Source organism: Eretmochelys imbricata, chromosome 16 (assembly GCF_965152235.1).
Source record: "Eretmochelys imbricata isolate rEreImb1 chromosome 16, rEreImb1.hap1, whole genome shotgun sequence".
Taxonomy (NCBI): Eukaryota; Metazoa; Chordata; order Testudines; family Cheloniidae; genus Eretmochelys; species Eretmochelys imbricata.
Window position 1 is genome coordinate 23,323,332 of NC_135587.1, and position 23,670 is coordinate 23,347,001.

Genomic DNA, 23,670 nt, shown 5'->3' on the forward strand with positions numbered 1-23,670 from the left:
AATTGCACATAACATTATGTAGTCAAGTTATCCATCTAACTAAAGAAACTTCTCTCCCATCCATGGAACTGGAGAGCTCAACATGATTATCTAAATTCTTTGTTTTCCACCCATCATTGGGGAAGCACTTACCCAGAGTAGGGACACGCAGAATCCCATTCCCACAGAACATTTTAATAATGATCTTTTTAAACCCCTTCCTTCATGAACAGGCTGTTATGACATCATGCTGTAATAAGAAGTGGAATGATGGGACTGGCTAAGGAATTTGAGTGGGATTCAGGAGATCTGGGTTAAGTTCTTAGTTCTGCCACAGCCATCCTGCATGGCTTTAGGCAAATCACTTAAGTTCTTCATGTCTCACTTCCCCACCTATACAACAAAGCTAATATTTCCCTTCTCCTGCACTTTATCTGTCTTGTCTGTTTAGACTGTAAACCCTTTGGGACAGGGACTGTCTCTTCCTATGTGTTTGTATGGCATTTAGTGCAATGGGGACTTAAGTTGTACCAGGATTTCCTTGGTGTGGTCATCTTTCCTTGCTGAACCCTCTGAGTCTTCTCTGTAGCACACCAAAACACAGTGTCTGCTCAGCCTTTGCAAAAGTCCTGCTGAAGACACTACCTGCTTGCCTTCAGCCTGTTAATGCAATTGTGAGATTTGTTCCGATCTTGTTTAAAGAAAAGTGACCATCCTTGCCTCCAATTTCTCCAATTCATTCCAGTATCTTAGCTCTACACTCAACCTGCCGTTCCTTAGACAAAAAACCAAAGTCTGATTTCACAAAACCTCTTTTACTGTGACAGTTTTTTCCTCAGATAATCTGGTGGTTTGTACAGCACACCGCAACATGGACTTCTCCCTTCCTGAGGCTGCTAGCACACTATAGAGACCATTAAGGTAGGTGAAAACCCGCCACTCTCCTGCAGAGGAAACCAATTTACTGTGGACTCATCTAGTTGTTCTGTGTGACCAGAATACAGATTTGCCAATACCTACAGGCTCTTTGTTGTGGGGAGGGAAATAAAAAATGTCTGAAGTGTAGTTATCAGTAGAGCATTTTATTGTGGAATTAGACACTAATTGGTAAATTGCTGCTTCAGAGGTCATCTCCACTTTAATGATAGAGTTTGTTAATATAATCATAGCCTGCCATGGTTTTCTGGTGAGACCTGCCCGAATTACAGTTCTGCAAAGGTCATTTGTGATGCTGGACATTTCACAGCATTCTTCCTGTCCTCTCTTACAAAAAGAAGCCAGCAAAAATCCTACATGGATGGAGGAAATTTTTCCTGGTTTAGCGAGTTGGTTCATAGAACACATAAACCATTTAAACTGACTGGGCCAGTTAGAAATCACAATGTGACAGACCACCTAACTTATCAAAGTGGCAATAATCTGAACTGGTCTTTTATGTGGAGAATACAGATGGCCATCCAGATGTCAACATTTGGAAGGCAGAGGTAAAAGGGAATGAGAGGGAGGGTAGGGGATTTGGAAATGTGCTAAGTGCTCAGCATTTCCCTTATGTACTGCCAGTGGTGACCTTCCTCATGCTGTTTATACTACATTCATCACTATCTGAGCATCTATGATTATTATGATTTGGAGTTTTCAACATTGCCATCTGGAAGCTTCAAAGAGGAGTGTTTGAATGTGACTGAAACCCCACAGAAATGATGAGGGTGTTTTTAAGGGCGGTGGGAAGGTGGCTTCAGGGACACTGATGAGGGTCTGCAAGCCAAAAAATGTGGTGAAGAGAATATAAATTGTGAACTTGCACAGGACATTGCCCAATTTTCAACTACTATCCCCACTAGTGATCAACAAACAGAATTCGAGAGAAAACTTGTAGAAAGAGAATTAAACATACAAGCTTAATCTATGCATAAAAAAATACCATCCCTCCAATATTGTTACAGGAATGGCTATAGCAATGATGAGGTTATATTACATGGGAGTGCACCCCTTACATAAAAATTCCTCACCTACCTGGAAGCAAGTTGGCCCAGGCTTTCCAGCTGGTATATCAGATTGGTAATAAACTTTCAGCTCTGGAGTCAGTGCAAGAACAGTCTTAATCACCAATGAAATTATATCCGACCACAGTTTCTTGATGTCAACCCCTTTGGAAGACAGTCTGTAGAGGACGCTTGAAAAAGTCCTTTTGCTGCCGGTGTTTACATTGTCCGAATGGATGAAGTTGCCGCTGTGAATATTCAGTGAATAGTTGGTTAAGTGCATAAATACCTGGTGCAAGTTTTTCAGGGTGGGTTCTCGATAGGGCTCTGTACAAAATCTAGAGAGTCCATCTTTAGCTATATAAATCTCTAATGGTTCTAAAGATTTCAGTAAGACATATAGACGAATATCAAATTTCAGTTTGTCAATCAGCAGCGGTTTGCTGATATATTCCTGGACTACAACTGGCCGGCTCTGTAGGTTTCCTGCCAGTCTAATGTCGCTGGGGTCTTTAATGAGGTAGATTCCATCCCCTTGACACCCGCCATCAGGTTTCACAATGAAAGTGGGCTTCCAGGGTGGATCGCTCTCTTTCATCATGCGAACCTAGAAGGAAAGAAGGATGATTAGATCAAAGAAGGACATGAATACAAGGAAAACACCTTGCTTATTTCTGAAGGAAAAGCTTTAATGCTACAACAACAGGTGAAAGGAAATTCCATGTATAGGTAAAATACACAGCATTACAGAAGTAAACATCATCCAAGTAAGAGTGGAAAATACACAGTGGTGTTGACAAGAACACAAAAATCAGATCAAAAAAAGTGGGAGAGGAGTTACCAATGAGGAGGAGTTGCAGTTTATATAGCATCCCAACCTGTAAATGGCCCCAGGAACCTCCTTTTAATGCAGTGTGACAATATACAGCCTGAAACATTTCTTGTTCTTTATGTCCTCAGCCAGTGAGGATGCAGAACGACTCACTAACGTAAATGGAGTTGTGAGACTAAGCCTTCTGAACACTTTCTTAACAAAAATCATGAAACCTGGAAAAAAGCAGCCTTATTTTTTCAAGTTTAAATTTAGGCAAACAACACCGAGGAGGGGGAAGATAAAGCAGTAACTTGACATGACCCTGTTATTCATTTGTGATTAATGCTCTCTAAAATGGTTTGAAATAATAGCCTAAACCTTAAAGGATGGTGGCCCTGTCCTGAAGACACTGCATCTACCACTATCCAGCTATGACAAAATAGCTGCCTGCATCTTCCCAACAGTAAATCTTCCAATCTGAAGTTCACTTTTCACTATGTCCCAGTCACAACGGTATGGAATAAACTAAGGGCTTGTCTATATGGGGAAAGAGCTTGAAGTAGCTGGTGCACACTAGCTTCCCCGCACTAACTCCTGATGTGAACACTCTTACTCTGCATCAAGACTGCCTTTGTGCAGCCTAGCTTAAACTGCACAAAGGGAATAGCTAATGCACTTGAAATTCACATCCTAGCTTACTCCACATGTAGACAAGCCCTTAGAAGATGCTCTTTACACCAGTTAACCAAATCCAGATCTTAACTTCAACATGAATAGCACAAATGTTTGTGGTGCCTTTTACTTAATGAAGCTTTTGCAAACTAAGGTTTTATTCAAGAGACATGCACTTGAAGTTTCTGCCACGTACTTGCACCCTCCCGGTAAGGCTATGTCTACACTTATGGTGGTGTGTAGAGTACAGCCACTACACATGTAGCTACAGCCACAGGGACAGGCTCCAGCTGCCGGAGCCTTTCACTGGGGGGTGAGGAAAGGTTCCAGCAGGGAGAAGGCAGTGGGGAAAGGACCATCATCAAGGAGCTCCCAGAGCCTTTCATTGCAGCGAGGAAAGGCTCTGGCAGCAGGACACTACAATGTTAAAACAGCTGTGTAGATGTGGGAGGCATAGCTTGGCCATGCAGAGAACTGTGTAGAGTATATATCTTGGGGGTTCAGGCATGTAGGAACTCGACTCTATTTGCCTAAGCTGGCCTTACTGTCTGCACCGTTATTTAACCCCACACTAGCTGGGCATGCTGGGTCTGTACTCTACACAGCACCATAAGTGTAGATGCACCTTTGTGAGCACGTAAAAAGGGAATGAACAATGAAAGAACATTCAGTGCCGTAAGAAAGGCTGACTCCAATTATCTTCCCTTGTAAGCATTACAAGGAAGTCCACTCATTTCCACCAGTCTAAGACGTTTTCTTAAAGCAACATTTCCAGGCTAACTGGGGGGACAAACAGATCTCTGAATTTTTCTCCAATTTCAACTTCCAGTCAAAAGTATCTAGTTGTCATGGTTGCAAAGAAAACCTTCAAAACATGAAACAAGTGGAAGAGATGCAGAAACAGTAGCCTGATTTTGCAGAGAGAGTGAAACAAAAGTTCTGAGGTGTAAATTGCCCCATTCATTTCCAGAGACACTAACTCATACCTTAGTTCAGGTCTTTAATAACATGGCAGGGTTGCAGGCATGTGCAATTGGTTTTGTTTTCCTGAAACGCAAATTCCTCAAGTGTGGGAAATTCAACTTTAAGAGGTAAATATTGAAAATTATACTCAGTTTTAAACTGAAATGGATATAGATCAAGAAACAGGGATAGTTCAGACTGGCTGGCAAGGATGTAAACTGGCTCAGGAGGGACCCATCTCACTAGACACAGATCACTGTGTTAGTGTGAGGTTTATTGTGGATGCTCCAGGGTCATGCAGAGTGGAATACACACATCTACATCAGGAGGCCTCTCCCTATCTCTCTCTTTCTTCTTCATGAATTACAGGACCCCTACCCAAGCAACCCAAATATACATCAGGTCAGGTCCTATTTCCCTATCCTCCCTTCCTCCTCTAGTCCTGCAGGACTAAATCTCTTCTGTTGTTTGACATGCAGTTTATGGCAAATCCATGGGATTACTGCACACAAACTCTTGGGCCTTGAAATCAGCACCCCCTCCAGACATACACACCCCGTTAGATGTGTGGCAAGCACAACTTTGATGGAACCAGATCTGTCAAGAAATGAGAAATGTTCATTTTCCATCAATGTGTGGTTTTCATCAAAGAGATAGCTTGCGTTAGTGAAGCTAGGGCATACTAACAATACAATGTATCACAACAAAAATATTTTTCCCCATTGAATAGCATATTCTACATATGCCTCTAGTGGCCACTGCTCTTCAGTTTGTAACTGAATATTTCCTGTAAATTACACCAATGCCATATTCAGGCCTGGAGCTCAACTACTAATTTTCTGATCAAAAGGAGCAAAAATTTCTGTCCACCATGATCACAGCAACTTCTAGAAGTGGTTTTACATCACATTAGAGAAATCTGTTCCTAGTGGATTACAATTTGTCTGCACACACAGTGTGAAATAAGCAAGTGAAAAAAGTTAGCCCAGAGAGTTTGATGGTATTTAATATTGTAGCTAAACCTTTGGTTGAATCTGAAATGCATGACACGCCTAGCCTTGTATCCTTTCCAATTTAGCACGCTTCTGAGATTTTCAATTTGCCTGTGTTAGTTCTCCTCTATTGTATTAGTTTTGCATGACATGTATTGCCCCCTAGTGGACAACTGAGTAAACACCAATTAGTTATTTGAAACGAAAACATTAAAGACAGGTTTCAGAGTAGCAGCCGTGTATCCGTAAAAGGAAAAGGAGTACTTGTGGCACCTTAGAGACTAACCAATATATTAGAGCATAAGCTTTCATGAGCTACAGCTCACTTCTTCGGATGCATTAAACAAACAGATATAAATGTGAAAAATCTGTTCAGGGAAACCATCACACAAAATAATTGTTAGTTGTTTTACAGATAACTTTATGTGCCTAGATAAATCCTCTTAATTTGCATTTTCGTACTGTGGATTTCTCAAGAATTGAGTCAAGTGTTTTTTATTGTTACTGGGCGATAATGTATATTCCAAAACGTTTTCTTTGCAGAAATGCATATTGGCTATTGACTTGATAACCAGTGTGGGTTGGACTGGGGTGGGTAGAGGGAGATGCCATTACTAGAAGAGAAATTACTGGGTAAGAAATACTCCATTCTACCATATTTCATCCCCTAATGTGCACACAAATGGAAAGCAGCTAGTCACCGAGGCAGAGAGCGAAGGGTAGGAAAATAGGACTAAGATGGACCTTATAAAGCACATACTTTCCGTTCATTTTGGTACCATGGCTCACAGCACCTTCCTACAAAAGAGGTCTCTGTTGATGAAAGAAAATTGACTTTGTAGTGCTTACTAAGGCCATGTCTACATGGGGACACTCAGGAAAATTAAGCTGAATCAAGGTGTGACATGAGAATGCATATAAAGAGCATTAACTGCCCTGTCACTCCCACTCCCCATGTGGATGCTCTCATCCAAGGAGGATTAAGTTACAGCAAATGAAGGCCACTTTGCTCTTGATTGAGACCATCCACATGGGGATTAACATGCTTTAATTTATGCACATTGACTTCCAGAGGGTCCCTATGTAGACATGGCATAAGAGCATTGCTCGTAGACAGGAGGCCTCTTTTCAGATTCCTTCCAGTGTAGCAATGTCCTTTCTGCTTACGGTACAGAGTAGGCATATGAGTCTTGATTACTTCTGACACTTGTTTGACTGATACTTAGGCCTCCATGATACGTAATGCAAGCCATCATGCCAGAGAAATGTTTAACTCTGTAATACAGAATCTGTATCCTAGATTCTTGGGGTGAATATAGGGCATGGTAACCCCAAATCCCTATGTAATATGGTCAGCCACTTCCCAAAAGCCTCCTCATGGCTGGGTGGCTCTGCAGCACCCTGTCTCAGTTTCCCTCTCTCATGGGGCTTCGCAATAACTCACCCAGTCCACAGCATTCTAAAACATTCCCCTTCTGGAGAGGGATCAATGTAATTACCTCAGACACATATTAATACTTCATGCCAGCTTCATCCAAGGTTCCACAGGTCCAATAGTTCTCTCTCCTTGATACAGGAGCCCCCAGTCCTGCTTCCCTGTACTGGATTCAGTTCGTTCAAACTGTCCCTTTATTCCTTGCAGCACTCACCTACAGCTACTTTTCTTCAGTCAGCTGCAGTTCCCCATGCTTCTGGCATACTGCCACTCCCAGCCCTCCTAACTGGAGAATTAGGAGCTTGAGTGGGAGCCTCTCTCTAGGGACCGCTCCAGGAAGGCTGTCCCTTCCTCCCTTATATTCTCAGCCCTGGCCTCTTCATTTATTTTTAACCACCTGAGGAGGTGAGCTGATCTTGTCACAGGTGGGCTGAGGCCCCTTTTCCCTTTAAAAAGTCCAGTCACCCTGTGATATCCCATCTCTGCTACCATTAGCTGTGGTCTTGTCAGAACCCAAAACCCCCTACCAAACTCCAGAGGTGACCTATAATGCTCAAAAGCATAAATGAAGCAGGTAGAAAGAGCAGGTCAGTTATGCAGCAGAAAGCTTCCATTTACACACAAGTGTAGAACAGCAGTAATGACAGTGAATGGGAGTTACAAAGTTCAGATCTGGACCCAAATGCCCCCAAAGTTCGAAGGCATATAGATTTGGAGTTTTTGCCTGGTCCTCTGTAATTTCCAGACATCAGTATCAGCAGGCTTTTAACTTTGGTTGCATTAACAGTGCTGGCAGTAATAACAGAAGATGGTAAACACAGACTTCTATGGTAACTACTGTAATAACTTCTTGGACCAGCATCAATAAATGTCTTTTTACATGTCAGCATGAGTTCCACCCAGGAGCGAAAAAACATCCTGGCCAGTTTTTCTTTCCTAAAGAACCAGTGATCTCATCTGTAAGAAAATCAGACCATCCCTCTTAGAAGAGATTGCGGTATTTTGGCAGAACAAAATATAATTATTTTTAATTCTAGTTGGCCTTTGACCACCACACGTTAGTTGATACATTCATTTAGTAAGTAGTGTTTGGAGGCTAACAACATTCCTAATTGGATGCAAAGAATCAGAATTTAACAGGATACTGATAACTAATCGCTGGGCTTAAGATCTGCCTATTTGTAAACTGCACCTCTTCTGTCAATTCTTTCAAAGACAATATAATTAAATTATTTTTACCTTCGAACAATCATGACATCAACAATTGCCTACATTATTACATTCCTAAGAAAAAATAAAACCTCATGAACTTCAACTTTTTATTTAAGAGGACAAACCAGAAAAGTAGTAACTAGGTCACTGGGAGGACCTGACAATACAGCTGGATATATAGATCCCTCATGATGCATCAATAACTCCTACTACCTAAGTTTTATTTTCACCGTAGAGCGCAATAAAATCAAACTAGAGAGACTGTCAGGTCTCAAGAAGGACAACAAAAATTGTGATAGAGGGGCAGGAAAGCTTCAGAGCAATCTAAAATAAAAAGCATTCAAAAATATAGCATGCTTTACAACATGTTACAAGGAAAGGAAAGAGCACAGATATATTTTTAAGTTAGTGAAGTTGACATGCTACAGAATTCATGGGCATGCCAAGGATAAATCAAACTACTTGGGAACTGGAGGACTCGGGAATCTCTCTCATGTACATAAGGAATTCAAATCCAGCCAATGTCAGTGATGCCCAATGGCTGTTACTATTATGGTTGTTTGGGATCGTAAATGCACTTAACGGTTGGATCCTTACTGTACATCTCAAGAATGGTATAAAACTACCAGGAGCTGACTCTAATTGGCAACCTTGTTGACAGTCTCAGCAGAAAGGCCAAGGATTGAGTGAGACTGAACTATTCTCTCACCCTTTAAAAGGTGGTTCCTGAAGTTTAGGGTTAAGGTTCAGTGACAGAGCCAATGTGAGAAAGCTTGCACTGCTTCTGTCAATGCCATATATGATCTACGATAGTGCTACAGTCCACAGGGCTGGTTTTCCAGCCACTTTCATGAGCCTTGATTCACAAATATGTTACATTTTAAAAGTGTTAAGGCACATTCTGTGTTTTCCAGTTAAAAAACAAACCACCACCACCTTACAAAATCCAAGATCCCATGGAAAGAGAACGATAGGCAGGAGACCATGAAATTCGGAACAATGCAGACAAAGGAGCCCCAAACAACAAAGGTGCCCCAAACAACAAAGGAGCCCCAAACAACCAGGGGCAGCCAAGGTAAGCGCAGGATGTATTGCGGCGGGCTACACTGTCTACTACACAGGAGATCCAGTGGTTCAAGTCTTCAAGAGACTTTTTAAAAACAAACAAACAATCTTCTCTCTCCAAAGCAGGTGGAAACTACACTAGTTTCTTGAATACCAGGAATAGTCTTAGTACATTCTGTTCTTTTCTTGAATTCATACATCACCAAATAAAAACAAAAACAAAAAAAGAAAATGAAAGAGGCAGAATTAAATTGCCAAACTAAACTAATCTAGCAATACGCAGGAAGTGGCTGGTGCTGTTGTTTTACATGTGTTCACAGCAATAGCCTGCCCTCTCTCTGGCACTGCTCTGAGATTATTTTTCTTCCTTAGCTGGTATCCTGAGACACCAGCAAAGTCGATCGATTTCCACAAGCAGTCCTGGTACTGCAGAGGGAAAGAAAAATTGGGACATAGCAGAAGGCTAGCTATCACTAGGAAAGTCATGGAATTTCAGGAGTGACTGTCTTTTTCTAGTGGCTTCATTAGCTAATCCATCCACACTACTTAGTTCTCTTATACCAGCCCTCAGATTTTCAGGGGATAGTGCAGAAGTTTTTCCCATGTGACTCATTTACTTTATTGGGAACCACACCACTCTTCCTCTTCACTATTGTGTGAATTCAAATCTAATTATTTAAACTAGGGATTTTCTCAGGGACAATTAATCTTAATGGAATGAAAGGTCCTTTATCAGAATAGGTGGTCACTTCAAGGGATAGGGAGGCAATGGACAGCAGATATTTTCCCATGTTTTCTACATAAGGCCAAGTCCAATTAGATCAATGGGACTAGTTGGGATGGGAGAATAAGGAAAGCAGAATTTGGCCTCTAATGCTTTTATCCACAAGGGAATAACTGTCTTCTCAATTATGTTAAACTACAGAATAGATCTTTCCATAATAATATTCCAGTTTTTTATTCACTATTAGAAAGTTAATGTCACAAAAGGGGTATTTGGTTAGGCTTATACATTAAACTCCCTGCTATAATTTTTTACACACACACACAAACACACACACACACACACACACTTTTGTGCCATTAGAAGGACAGAGAATCTGTCTGTCTCCCATTCCCCATTTCGGGCTGCTCCTGCCTCAGGCTTTTTCTGTTCTGCTGCACAGGCTCTCTATTAAAGAGGAAAGTGCTTTTGGGAACCACTATATTGAGGATACGGTGGCAACCTGCTTGTGCAATATTGTATTTTAAACATCATTTCAACCGCTATTCAAGTTCAGAACAAAACACCTGTTTCCTTCAGACAGAGGCCAATATTTTGTATCAGCACTAATAAACCAAGTGCTCCAAACCTGTTATCTTCAAAGGGCTCAAGCAAAGAGCTTCCATCCTGTATGCTCCAACATCAGACATGACAGTAACTCATTTCTCTGACCAAAGAAAAAGCGAGCAGTGTCTCAGACTAAAGTCTGTCTGGACAAAACACAGATGAATCACACTTCAATCCATGCTGGCTCAGGAGAGATGCAGCACACTCAGCCTCATAAAAAAATGGCAGAGTTGGTTTATTAGAAGATTTGTTACATTTAAGACAAAGCTGGTTACAGAAAATATCAGGGAGAGAATGCAAAATGCAAGAATGAGAAAGGAATCCCACACACAGAGTCAGGGTAGCCCATCAAAGGAAATTCAGAACCCAAGGCTAAAATTATTAGTTACAGCAACGTTGCTAATTCAAAGCCCCTATTTGTGTTATTAATGAAGATCAACCTCCCTTTACTGAACTCCTTCCACAATTCATCCATTTTCACCGGAAAGGGCATCATTTTTCAACTTTCACAGACATTTGGGTAAATCCATTGAAACTGACAGAAGTCTGGATTTTATCTATATACTTTTCTTAGTCATTTGTATTTCAAGACTAGTAATAAAGCAGGAAGGCATTGCCCTATATTTCCAGGTGAGGTAAAACCTCTGTTCCTGTCCTGGAAACTACTCACTGCTCTCCTTAAGCCTTCCAGTCCATCATATCTTACATACACCAATCAACAAGAACAAGTAGTAAAGAGAGGATGATGATCTGGGAATGGATCAATCTACCTTCCAGCAGATTGACTGTCCTCAAGGAAGTAGAATTCTTGGTCTTGAAGGTCTTCTTTATAACCAGCAGAAGCCTTCAAATACTTTCTTTGATCAGTCATGGTTTGTGTAGACTGGGAAAATAAGTCATGTTGGAAAATGAGTTAACTAACAATTTTAAACACAACTTTGCACTTAAGGCATGTTGTATTTGGAAACATGTTAGCTGGTCATGGTCAACACTGGGAGGAGAGAAGGGGCCTAAGACTGACCATGACCATATAATACATTTTCAGCATGACTGACCTCATCTACACCTTGTGCAAAGTTGTGTTTTTAACAAACATAATTTTAATATCTTCAGACATGCCTTATTTTCCCCATTTATACAAACCCAAGGGGAGTGGAGAGTATAGTAAAGGAATAAACCTTGGATGACGACATCCAATTTGGACTTCAAGCAAAGTTCATACATTTTTACAGAAAAAGACGAGATCTAGAACACAAAATAGGTCTTCTTGGCAGGCAATAAACCACCACCATGATATCTGCCCACTAGCTTCCAATTCTGTTTGACACAGATTCTTAACAAGGAAACACCAAGATAAGTCTAAGAATCCTTCATTTTATTTAACAGGACAAACTGCTAAGAGTGAATACCCTTGAGATATTTCCAGATCTGCTAAGCAAGCTGAATTTCAAATTTTCTTCTACGGCTATGTCTGATGTGATGAAAAAATGTTTTTTTTATAAGCCAGGTGGAAAAATGGCTTACTCAAGAAATGCACCCTTCAACACCATAGACTAGTTAATATCTTTGGGCTGAAGCTAGTCCATATAAAGAAACTGTAATGAGTACCTATAATGGGTAGACTTAAAATACTGTATTGTTGGCAATGTTAGAAGTATGAAACAAAGCAAGCTGATACAATCAGGGTTGACTGTTTTCATCCTGTAATATTGCTCCCTAAGAACTAATTTACTCTAGTTTAATACCAGACATGTTCCCTTAAGTGAAAGTGCAAGAGATTTCACACCTCATGACAATGCATAAGAAGTGGACCATGGAGTTTTCCAGAATCAGAGAGAACATGTAGCAAATCCAGACCTCAACCTTTGTTTATTAACCTGAGATTCAGAGAAACCAAATTGATTAGTGTAATGTATTTTTTTGTTTTTGAACAAAGGAAATCTGAGTCTCATTCCAGGTTTTATTCAGGGGTGGGGAGGTGTGCGGTGTTCCCCTGGCTTAATCCAGATAAGTTTTGATTTAACTTCTTTGGATAACACTCTAAAGATACCGAAGGATCTTAGCAAATGAAATCATCTTTACAGATTTCAAACCCCTCCAAAGTGAAGGTCCCACTTGTAACCAAAATCTCAGTGAAATAAAAATTCCTTTCATGGAAGCATCAATGCAGTTTGGAGATAAAGAAATTAGGTAATTTTTGGAAAATGAACACTACTATGCCACTGCCTAAAATGTGAAGTCTAGAATACTAAAAGGGATTAAGTTCACATCCGTTATTTTAAGTGATCACAGAAGAGCTACATATTTGATATTCTCCTTTAGGTCAGGTAGCTAGATGTCTACGTTTTCTAAACACACACACAAAAAACTATGGGCAAAATTAATTGGAGTACAAATTGAGAAGCCAGATATAGACCTGGTTGAAAATCTGGGACAACTATGGGTTTTCTCTTTAGGTTTCCCTTTGATGGAAATATTTTAGTTGATGATTTGGCAAGAACATTAAATAAACACGCTGTTGGATTTGACTGTACAGAGACTTGAATGCCCATACTTATGAGGTCTCCAACATCAGAAAACCAGATTAACACAACCTATATTATGCTCTGCCTGAAAATTATACTGTCTAAAATTAGATTCTTATTAAAAATTTAAAAAAAAAATGCCTATTCATCATGCCCAAGACAGGCAACTGTAAGAGGCCTATGTAAAAGCAATACCATTTAAAGCTAGTGGGAAGATGAAGTTCTGAAACTCTTTATTGCATCAAGACAAATTTTGCAGAGCTTTTGGTAACAGAATAAACAGGATATCACTCCTTCTTTGAAGTGGTTGGGCATCTGACAAATTACAAAGGGTAGGTGTAATATTTTACTGTTAAATATACTGTATATAATATACAATTATATATACTGACTGAAAAGTTAACTTTTAAAACTATTGTTAGAAATACCAGTCACTATTTCAATTTCATATGAATGATGCTCAGAGAATTGCCATTTTCCTGGTATTTCCCAAATGCACCAAATTGTCAAGATGGCAGTTCTCTTGCCAATTATTATTTTTTAAATCAGGGAAAATGTTACTGAAGTGGTTGCAGTATTCTCTGACTGGGAGTAGGGTTGGGGGAGGACAGAAATGGGAAAAAATGGACACCACTTGGCTGGTCCAGTTATTTATACACATCCACAATATGACCACAGAGTCTTGTCCATAGAATCTGAGGAATGTTAAAATATGTAACAGAAGATTTTATTTTGGCACGCCGTGGGGACGCAGCAGAAAGAAGCAGGGAACTCTGAGAGCTCAGGGAATTGGTAATGATATAGCAACTTTAGGTGGCCTGTTCAAATACAGACAAATCTTATAGCTGTTTGGTGTCTGAGTCTAGCTCCAAGAGACAATATCTCACATCACAAGGCCACAAACATGGATGACACTGAATTATCCTCTCACACTCGGAGGTCATCTTGCCATATCAGTGCTAAGGCACAGTGGGAGAACAATGTGGGGAAGGTTGTGCAGATGTTGCCCATTCTGTATAGTACTTGTCTGGATAAACAGAAGACTTCAATCTCCAAGGGCTGCCAACAACTCCTCACCAGCACTAAATTCCCACAACAATTAAAACAACTGAAAAAGCAAAGCATGGAGAGTTCCTGTTGGGAATGGCCTCACCAAGCTACAAGTGACATGTTCTCCAAGCTCCACCCAGTCATTTATGGTTTATGATACAGAGTTTTATTTATTTTTTACATTGCAAACATTTTGTTAAGTAGAACAAACTCTTACAGCATAAACTATATTGTTTGATAACAGAAATGATACTTTTCTCAAACACAGATGGAAGAACACATGCAACAGAAACTCCAAGCAATGTTTTATTGGACATCTGCTCTTCTTGGAATGGAAACCAAAAATAGTCTTCACATTGATGAGCACTTACACAGAGAGCCATATTTGTTTATCTGCAGTGCCACCTGCTGACAGCATCAAGGTATTGTCCTTCTAAATTACTCTACGGTATGATGCATTTGCACCGCTGCCCAAATAATCAGTGCATAATAACTAGGAGTCAGCATGGCTCTCAGGAATCAGTTACAACCCAGTGTACTACTTGGAAAGTTTGCTCCCAAATGGTCTTCACACAAGTGCTTGCAATACCTAATCGGATTGTAATTTACACCTCCTTTTACAAATCTGCTTTACATCGACAGCTGAGGATACTATATGAATCTTGCTCATTTTTACTGTCATTAGTAAAGTGTCAGAAAGATGACCCAGCACATTGGAAGAGTACACGTTAGAAGATGATCATGAATTTAACTGGACTGCTGATAAAAAGTATCATATTAAAAAGTGACAGAGTGTAGAGGTCTAATAAAATCTATACCTTTTCCTGCTCACTTTTCCAAGCAGAGGATACTGTAGAATGCAAGAATGCACTGGGTGAGTCAGACAAGGTTAAAATAAAAACATACAATATTTTAAAATACTAGCAATAACAAAACAATAAATCGTTACACAAAAGCAAAAAAAAAAATTTCTGGGTTTCATGAAAACCAAAACAGTTTTATTACATTTTGAACATTTAAACAAATCCTTCAAACACCAGTTAAACACAGAGGAATATGCAAGTATATACAAACACCAAACACATTAAGAGAGACTGCTTGGAAGGACTCATAAAACACACAGGATATATTAAAAAGACTTCAGTGACAATGACACTGGTGGGATGTCACATTCCACAGAGTCCAGTCTCAGAACATTCTGCTACTCACTCTTTCTAAACTCAGTAAAATATGCTGGGGAAAGGAGTTTAAATTTCTGCTGTGTTTAACATTCAAATACCCTTTTTGGTGGTGAGGAGGAAGCAATGTTGTTTTGATATCAATTCTAGAGCATAACAAGTAAGAGCAGCTCAATTAAACTATGTCTGATCTGAGGCAAACTGAAAAGGGTGGATAGATTCCGTGGAATACAAATGCAGTTTTAAACAGTCTAACCAATATGGAAGTAAAGTAAGTGAAGAATGACATGGTCACAAATATCTTACTCGTTTCAGAGTAGCAGCCGTGTTAGTCTGTATTCACAAAAAGAAAAGGAGTACTTGTAGCACCTTAGAGACTAACAAATTTATTTGAGCATAAGCTTTCGTGAGCTACAGCTCACTTCACTGGATGCATGCATGATGTAGCTCACGAAAGCTTATGCTCAAATAAATTTGCTAGTCTCTAAGGTGCCAAAAGTACTCCTTTTCTTTTTGCAAATATCTTACTGGCAGCATTATTCAGAGAGTATGGAGAAAATTGATCTACCTCAGCAACAAAGAGGGGAAACTCTTCTGGCAGAATCCATGACTGGGGATAGAAGTTGTACTCTTCAGGAAATAGATCCTGCATTGTTCGCACTGCCCGACTCAGGGTAATTTTACGCACCATTTCTGTCATGCCTGGAGAAAATAAAGAAGTATTTGGAAGTGTTCAAGATTATTCACTTAGGCTTTGCTCTGAGCAGCAAAGTAAAGTAAGCCTGTGTGTTGTTACTTACCATATGTTTATGTGCTCTGGCCGTTGTTTCCAATAGATAACTAAATATTTGAAGCTACAAGTGATACTGAGTGATTTGTAGCTTTTCACTTGGGTATTTATTTATACTGCACTTACCACCATATCACATGGTTTGGGAAAGCTTTAAGGTAGTTGCCCAAATATAAATGGGAATAAAGGAAGGAGAATTTTTGTCGAAACATTAACTGACTCTTTGCTCCAGTCTGGAATTTTTAACTTATTTTGCCAGTGTTGCAGAGAAGGAACAGGAGACATCAATTGCTTCAGACAATTAGAATTGTTCCTTCCTAAACTATTAACCCTTATTTAAACAATTACAGTTTCACATAAAACAACTGTGAGGTCTAGTCTTTCAATGGCCCAGTTCTGCCAAGAGCCTTCAAATCTCATGGAAGTAAACGGGAGTTGAAAATGTTGAATACCTCACAGGAGGTGCTTAGCAGATCATGGGATCAGGCTCCATTAACATTCCTGGGAGTTAAAAGTGCCTTGTGAAGGGACTTCAGGATCTCGCTAACCTGTTTTTGTCAATTCTGCATCCTTCTCGCTCACCACATGGGAGGCAGGGTACAGCTAGGGTAAATATCATACACATGGCATGAGATTTAAACAACCAGAAAACTACAGAGCTATACCAGTGTAGGTGTATTGTCCACTTTTGTCTATATTTTTGTTCACAATCAGACAAAACTCAGTAAGTGGAGCAAAAAGTTCTATATATGGGATTTCTTACTCACACAGCATACTAACAGTAGCAATATATCTGAAGTGAAGGACTTATATAAGTCAATACCTAAGCTCTTAATTCTTATTCAGTGGGGTCTATGCTGGAATTGAATGAGAAATAACGGATCTTAAAAAAGTAGAATAGTCATAATAAGATGAGAGTTGACATGAACTCTTCAATATTAAAAAATCCATTTAAGGAACTGTGCTTTGAGATTTTCCCAGAAACAAGCCAGAGCTCAATACAAAATAGATTTTTTTTTTTTAGTAGAAACAAATCCTCTAGGAAATAGCATTTTTACTGATGTTACAAGACACACAAGAATTGTTTAAATTATTTCAATTTAATTACAACCTAAAGATCAAGTTTCTCTGAATTAATGTTCTATATATGTACTGTTCCTTAGTGTCCCATTATACTCTCAATCCATAAAGAGCTTGAGTTACCCATTCTGGTATTCATAACATGTCTTAACTAAATCTCTAATTATTATTGATTCATAAAACATGCCCAATAACATGAGTCAGAGTGATCCAGTTTGAACATCTTTTTTCAATATAAAACTACTCACAAATGAAGAATATGGTATACTGTGAATCAAAATATCTACTGATGAACACAATAGGAAATTTGCCATTAATTTCAATTGGACCATGATTTGATCTGATAGATTTTTATCTGGGCAATAGTTGAGCTCTGGGGTCCACTCCCAACATAAGAAGCCATGAAGCCCGGTTTCATTTCATATTTATCTTCTGGTTAATGAAGGCTTTCAGTAGCATCCAAAACGCTCTTTCACTTTACTTAATTACTGGTTAATTTTAGCATCCCTTTTACTTGATCAAAGCCTCAGGATCCAAATCCAGTGTACTTTATGCGACTTCTACCCCTTATCATGATTGCATCTAAGAATTTAGATATTTGATAACTGCAGAAAGCTATCAACAGGAGAGTGCAAAAGACTGAACACAATCTAGACAAAAGGTCCAAGGAAGATTCAAGATAACAAAAGATGGCACCATTTGTTTAAGGCTTTGTTATTCCAACTGTAATCATCACTACGCAAGCAGCAAACACTCTCCTTGATGGTGAAACAGATAATCAGCCATTTACTTGCATCAGGATGAGAACACCAGACTTTTGATCAAAATAAGATGAAACCTTTCCTATTTTGCAGAGCGTTACAAGTGGTAACTGCCCAGCATATTACCAACAAGGTGGGTGAATGATTCAGAAACAGCATGAAAAACAGTTTAAAAACATTTCTTTAACTTCAAGCACAAGATTAATTACCTGGAAACTTGTTGACTTGACCTGAGAATATGTCATTATCATGAAATGATACCCCATGCCAATAGATATCACAGGGCAAGCGTCGACCAAATGGAAACTGGAAAAAAGATACAATACAGATTTTGAAAGAGATTGGCTACACGTACAAGTTTCTTACCTTTGTAAAAGTTCAAATAAAATATAAGCCCTTCAAAGAACAGCATTCTGGACATCAGTAAAGTCCACGCTTTATATCTAGTGCCCAACTTTAATGGGAAGAGCTTATTGTAAGATATCAAAGTTGAGGCCTCTGCTAGTGTGTGAATTAAAAGCTATTTTAAAAAAAAATTATTCAACTTTCTTTCTCTCATTAAATACGAGAGAAAGATGTGGGCTTCTTTGCCACTACTCTTTTGTAAATAATTATTGTTAAAATTTAATTTACTAACTTAACTCTGGACACACAAATTAATAATAATTTAAATTAGCAGTATTTAAAGTATTACTTTTTCCAAAATTTGACTGCAGCTTTTCAACCAAACTGAATCATATGTTTGAGCTCAGGCTCAAAACTTAAAACTGAGTGCTCAGAACAGGATGTTTAAATTTAAACACAGTCGCTTTACATGGTTTTAAAACTCCTCATTGGAAACCAGGAAAAAAAATCAAACTGCATAGGAGCATGGGGTTGGGGGAGCAGTGATGCACAGATAGGTCTTGTCTCCTGTAACATTTCTCCACGCCCCCTGGGGGCTGTGAAGGGGGAGCAAGGAGCATCACTTTTCCAACCTGGGCTGTGAGGCGAGCATCAGAAACTTCTGCTCTCCTACCCTGCCCTTACGCAGGGAGCCCTGACATCCCTCCTCACCCCCCCACAGCCCTCTAGGGGTGCATGGAGGAGCAATGTTCAAGGGGGGCAGCGAGCAGCAATGCCAGCTGCTCCATGCATCCAGGTCTGTTTCCCCACATGGACGCAGGAGGAGAGTGCAAGAGTTAGGGGCGCAGGAGCAAAGTGCAGGGGTTAGGGACACAGGAGGGAGGTGCAGGGATTAGGGGTGAAGGGGGCACAGTGCAGAAATTAGGGGTGTAGGAGAGGGTGCATGGGTTGGGGCAAAGGGGGCACAGGGCAGGGGTTAGGGGCAAAGGGGGGGATGGGGAGCCTATGGATCCCACAGAGGCCAGTGACAATGGGGGGGCACCACACCCACAGGGGTCAGGGAAATACAGGGGTCAGGGAAATACAAGTTCGCCCAGGGTGCCATTTTCCCTAAGGCCGTCCCTGTTACCAGATTTTAAATAAATAACACGTATTTCTAAAGTACAAAGTGAGGAAGATGTACTATACTTTTCAGTATCAACCAGGTGCGAACTATAATTTATACTTAGGGGCCTACCAAATTCATGGCTGTGAAAAACATGTCATGGACCATGAAATAAGCCCTCCACCATGAAATCTCGCTATTGGAGAAGAGAAGAAGGGGCAGGGCTGAGGTCACCCCATCTGGGGGCTCCTACGGTTCCCCAGGCTCCAGCTGCTAGTCCCCGGGCTGGACAGGGACGGGATTTACTCTTCCCCTGAACAGCCACTCTCAGAGGGAGACCAGACCCACTTGTGGGTACCTTCCCCCCACCGCAGGAATCTCTGTGGCAGCAGTTGGGCTCTGAAGGCAGCACAGAAGTGAGGGTGGCAATCCTGCAAATTCCCCCCACACACACACCAGCTTTGTGACCTCTCCAGATCCTTCTTTTGGGTTGGGAACCCCACCATTACAACACCATGAAATTTCAAATGTAAACCTCTGAAAATGTGAAATTGACTAATTTTCAAATCCAGTGGCCATGAAATTGACCAAAATGGACCTAAATTTGGTAGAACTGTATTTATAATATTTTGTTCATTTTATTAGCAGCAAATGGACAGCTTTTTAGCTCTGTGATAGGAGGTACATAAAGAATGAATGAGAAATCCATATTTGTCATTTTCTTCTGGATATTAGTATTATCTTTTAAAGACAAGAAAAATAATAACGGAAGTTAAACAAACAAACAAGCAAGCTTGCAAACAGACCAATCATAGGTGAAATGTTTATTTGAATTTATCAACTGGAGCAGAGAAATTATCCGTACAGCATTAGCCACTCACACATGTGAAAAGGTAATTCTGCCATAATTACATATACCGCACTTTTGCTTCCTATTATCAAAAGATAGGTCATTCAAAAAATTAAGCAGTGAATTAAAACAGTGTAAAGCCTCTCAACCTCAACCAGTCAACCCTAGCAGGAAAGGCTATATTCATGAGGTCAATTTCCCAAATACACAATATGTAACCCATAAATCAAAATGTTGTTTGGTCAAAATGTATACACTAATTTTCTCTAAATCACTCCTCTAGGGCTATTCTCTTGAAAAATGGATTACACAGTCATTCCTACCTATCCAAAATCAACATCTTTTCCTCCTGTGAATCTGTGTAGGTGCATTAATTAAATGTGTCATATAGAGAATTATTTGCAAGAAAATATTGTACTAGGAGATTAAATCACTTCAAGACAAACAAGTTATACTTCCGCTTCCAGTCATAACACTTTTAGGATCCTATCCTGTGAAATTTTAGCATCCTCAATTAAGCAATTTAACTATTAAAAACAAACTCTAGCAGCACATTGAGCCCTTACTAAACTCAATATACACTACAGCAATTTCTCTGGCTGTTTATGGTTAAGTTCAATTTCCCTCCATGAAAGAAATCCTTATTAGCCCTGACTTATTTTAGACAAAAGAAAGAAAATTTAAAAAAAAAGTTAGAAACTTTTCATGAATCTGTTCCTTTATTTGCAACTTTAGTTAAAATTTCAGTTTATTTAGTAAATAACTTTGAAAAAATAATCAAAACACTAATTCCTTTCTCCACTTCCTAATTCATAGGAGTAACATGCACAACGTAACAGAGCTAGAAAGCTCTGGTCTCATTTCATTATTATTCAGACTGCAAAGAGAAAAAAAAATGTGTTTTTGTATGTGTGAAAATTAATTCCGTTAGGCTCTGAAAGACAATCAGTGGCCTTAAACCTTCTCTCCACAGGTATATTCAGAATAGAAATTCTTTGCTGGTTCTCAGACTGCCCTTCCCACTAAAAACTTGAACAATTTATTTATTTATTAAATGAAATTGAAATGAAGTGAAAAAAATTTGCATTTATATAGCACCTTTCATCTACAGAGGATATCGAAGAACTTTACAAACACTGCACAGAAACCATTTCACAATGGATGAAGTGTAAGCACCTCAGGGCTGGAACATGGCTGCATTTTGCACCAGAATGTTACTCAACAGTTTGAAGGTGAAAGGGACTTCCCCACTCTGAGCAAACCAAGTGAGTATTTACGCAAATAAAATTCTGGATTTACCCAAAAGCAGGTCTAACACCCTGACTCTTCTGAAATGCCACAGGTTCTTCAGTGTCTAAACCAGGGGTAGGCAACCTATGGCACTTGTGCCGAAGGCGGCATGCACGCTGATTGTCAGTGGCACTCACACTGCCCGGGTCCAGGCCACCGGTCCAGGGGCCTCTGCATTTTAATTTAATTTTAAATAAAGCTTCTTAAACATTTTAAAAACCTTATTTACTTTACATACAACAATAGTTTAGTTATATATTATAGACTTATAGAAAGAGACCTTCTAAAAATGTTAAAATGTGTTACTGGCACGCGAAACCTTAAATTAGAGTGAATGAATGAAGACTCGGCCCACCACTTCTGAAAGCTTGCTGACCCCTGGCTCCAAACCATGATTTAAACTTCAGAATATAGTTTATAAACAAACAGGTCAGCACCTTGGGCCTACTCTGGCAGCTAAACCCATTTTAAATCATCCCTTTGAGGAGTCTCTCTATGTTTTAATGGCTCTTTTTTCATGCCCACCTGATGCAGAGGGAAAAGGGGACATTATTATGGCATCCCTTGTACCCTAATAATACCCAGACCTATGGTTAGCTGGTATAAGCAGCCTCAGGTCTCTAATTTATGCCAGGCACTGGGCAGATGCACAACAGCCACAGGATTTGGGGACCATAAAAATAGCTAAAGCCACCTTTCTCCCTTTCTTCAAAGTCTTATGCTGAGATGACAAGAGAATCTGGTCCCTGGAGCTTTCAGTACAAAACAACTTTGAGGCTGTGCCTGTAAACAATTAATCTTAACTCTTCAAGCCATTTATTTAATGCCCTCCAAGTCTGAACAAAAAAGATCTTCGTCTGAACAAAACCAGAAGAGAGAGCATAAAATGAACAGATTTGTTTTCACAACTCTGACCCAATTAATAATCAATCAATCACAGTCAAACTGCTCTGACAAGGCTTTTCTAGCTCTTGATAGGAAGCCATTAATTTAAACTGTGTCCCGCGGGTCACATCAGTCTGTTCCATCATGTTACGGACAAGCTAAGTGACTCTTGGCTTCTTGTCAGCTTTTACTACCATAGAATTTCAAACTGTTTCTCTGCTGCTGTGCCTCTACTGAATAGATAGATAAATGGAGCATTTAATGCTAGGACATTTGAGGTCTCAGCCACATACTTCTTCCATTTTCCTATTTGTGTCTAGTGAAAGGTTAATCTACTGAGAGACGAATAAATTCAAGGTGCAAGCTTAATTTATGCCCATTATTTTATTTGGCACATCATGTTCATTTCAAGAATCTGACACACTAAGTCAGATAGTCCACTCTAGAGGCATTAATACTTGCTTCAGTGGTATGCACATTACAATTCTGCAGTGAATGTTGTGAGCTCCACACCTGTGCATCAGCCAAGACACAGCTCTTGTTGTTGTAATTTTATTCAAAATTCCCACACCTGAAAGTTATATTGTTTTCCTATTTGTTGCTTTTGATACCAGAATTTGAACCTGTCAATTACCCTCCTCGGAATCTTTCCCATCTTCTTGATATACCAATGTTAGCATATATATGCATTCTCTACTCAGCTTTAATGTTATTGTTCTCTATGGTATATTTAAACAATTTAGCTTCATTTACTCAACCAACTTTGACCAAGCTGATTGTCAGTCACAGCTGAAAATGGTAGACAGGGCCCTCTTTGATTACTAGCTAACAAGGCAATCACATTATCTCTCACAGATCATATTTGCATGGCCCATCACCACTGTTCCCTCTAAGCTGTGCCCACACACACAGATCCTAAACCCCGCGCACATTGCAAAACACTGCACACATAAAAATTTGCACAGAAGACATTTTTTGCGCACACGGCCAGTCAAAAATTAGAGGGAACGTTGCCCATCACTGCAAGTTAAAGCAAAGCACTTCACCCTTGGTTTTCAGTCATCTTCCTAACTACAGAATTTCAAATAATTCCTCTGCCCTTTTTTATTACTTGATATACCAGAATGTCCCAGGATATTAGAGAGACAAGGTGGGTGAGATAATATATTTTATTGAACCAACTTCTGCTGCTGAAAGAGACAAACTTTCAAGCTTATGCAGATCTTACCTCACCTATCTTGTTTCTGTCCAACATAATGATCTTCTGGAAAGCACTGAAGAGTAAAAGTTATTCCCAAACAAAATGTTTATGAAAAAAAAAAAAGTTATAATGTGAAGGTTGATAGTGTTTCAGTGAAGTCCAGCTA

At 39.6% G+C, this 23,670-nt stretch overlaps 1 protein-coding gene across 3 annotated transcripts in view; it reads right to left on the bottom strand.

Moving 5' to 3' along the window:
* Positions 1–23,670, bottom strand: part of TTLL11 (tubulin tyrosine ligase like 11) — a 112,990-nt gene that overhangs the window by 74,749 nt on the left and 14,571 nt on the right. For all 3 annotated transcript variants that reach the window (XM_077836001.1, XM_077836000.1, XM_077835999.1), the window contains exons 2-4: positions 18,038–18,134; positions 15,766–15,899; positions 1,993–2,568 (exon numbers count right to left, since the gene is read on the bottom strand). In XM_077836001.1, coding sequence (XP_077692127.1) covers positions 1,993–2,568; positions 15,766–15,899; positions 18,038–18,134 — 807 coding nt within the window. The remainder of the gene's footprint in view (positions 1–1,992; positions 2,569–15,765; positions 15,900–18,037; positions 18,135–23,670) is intronic.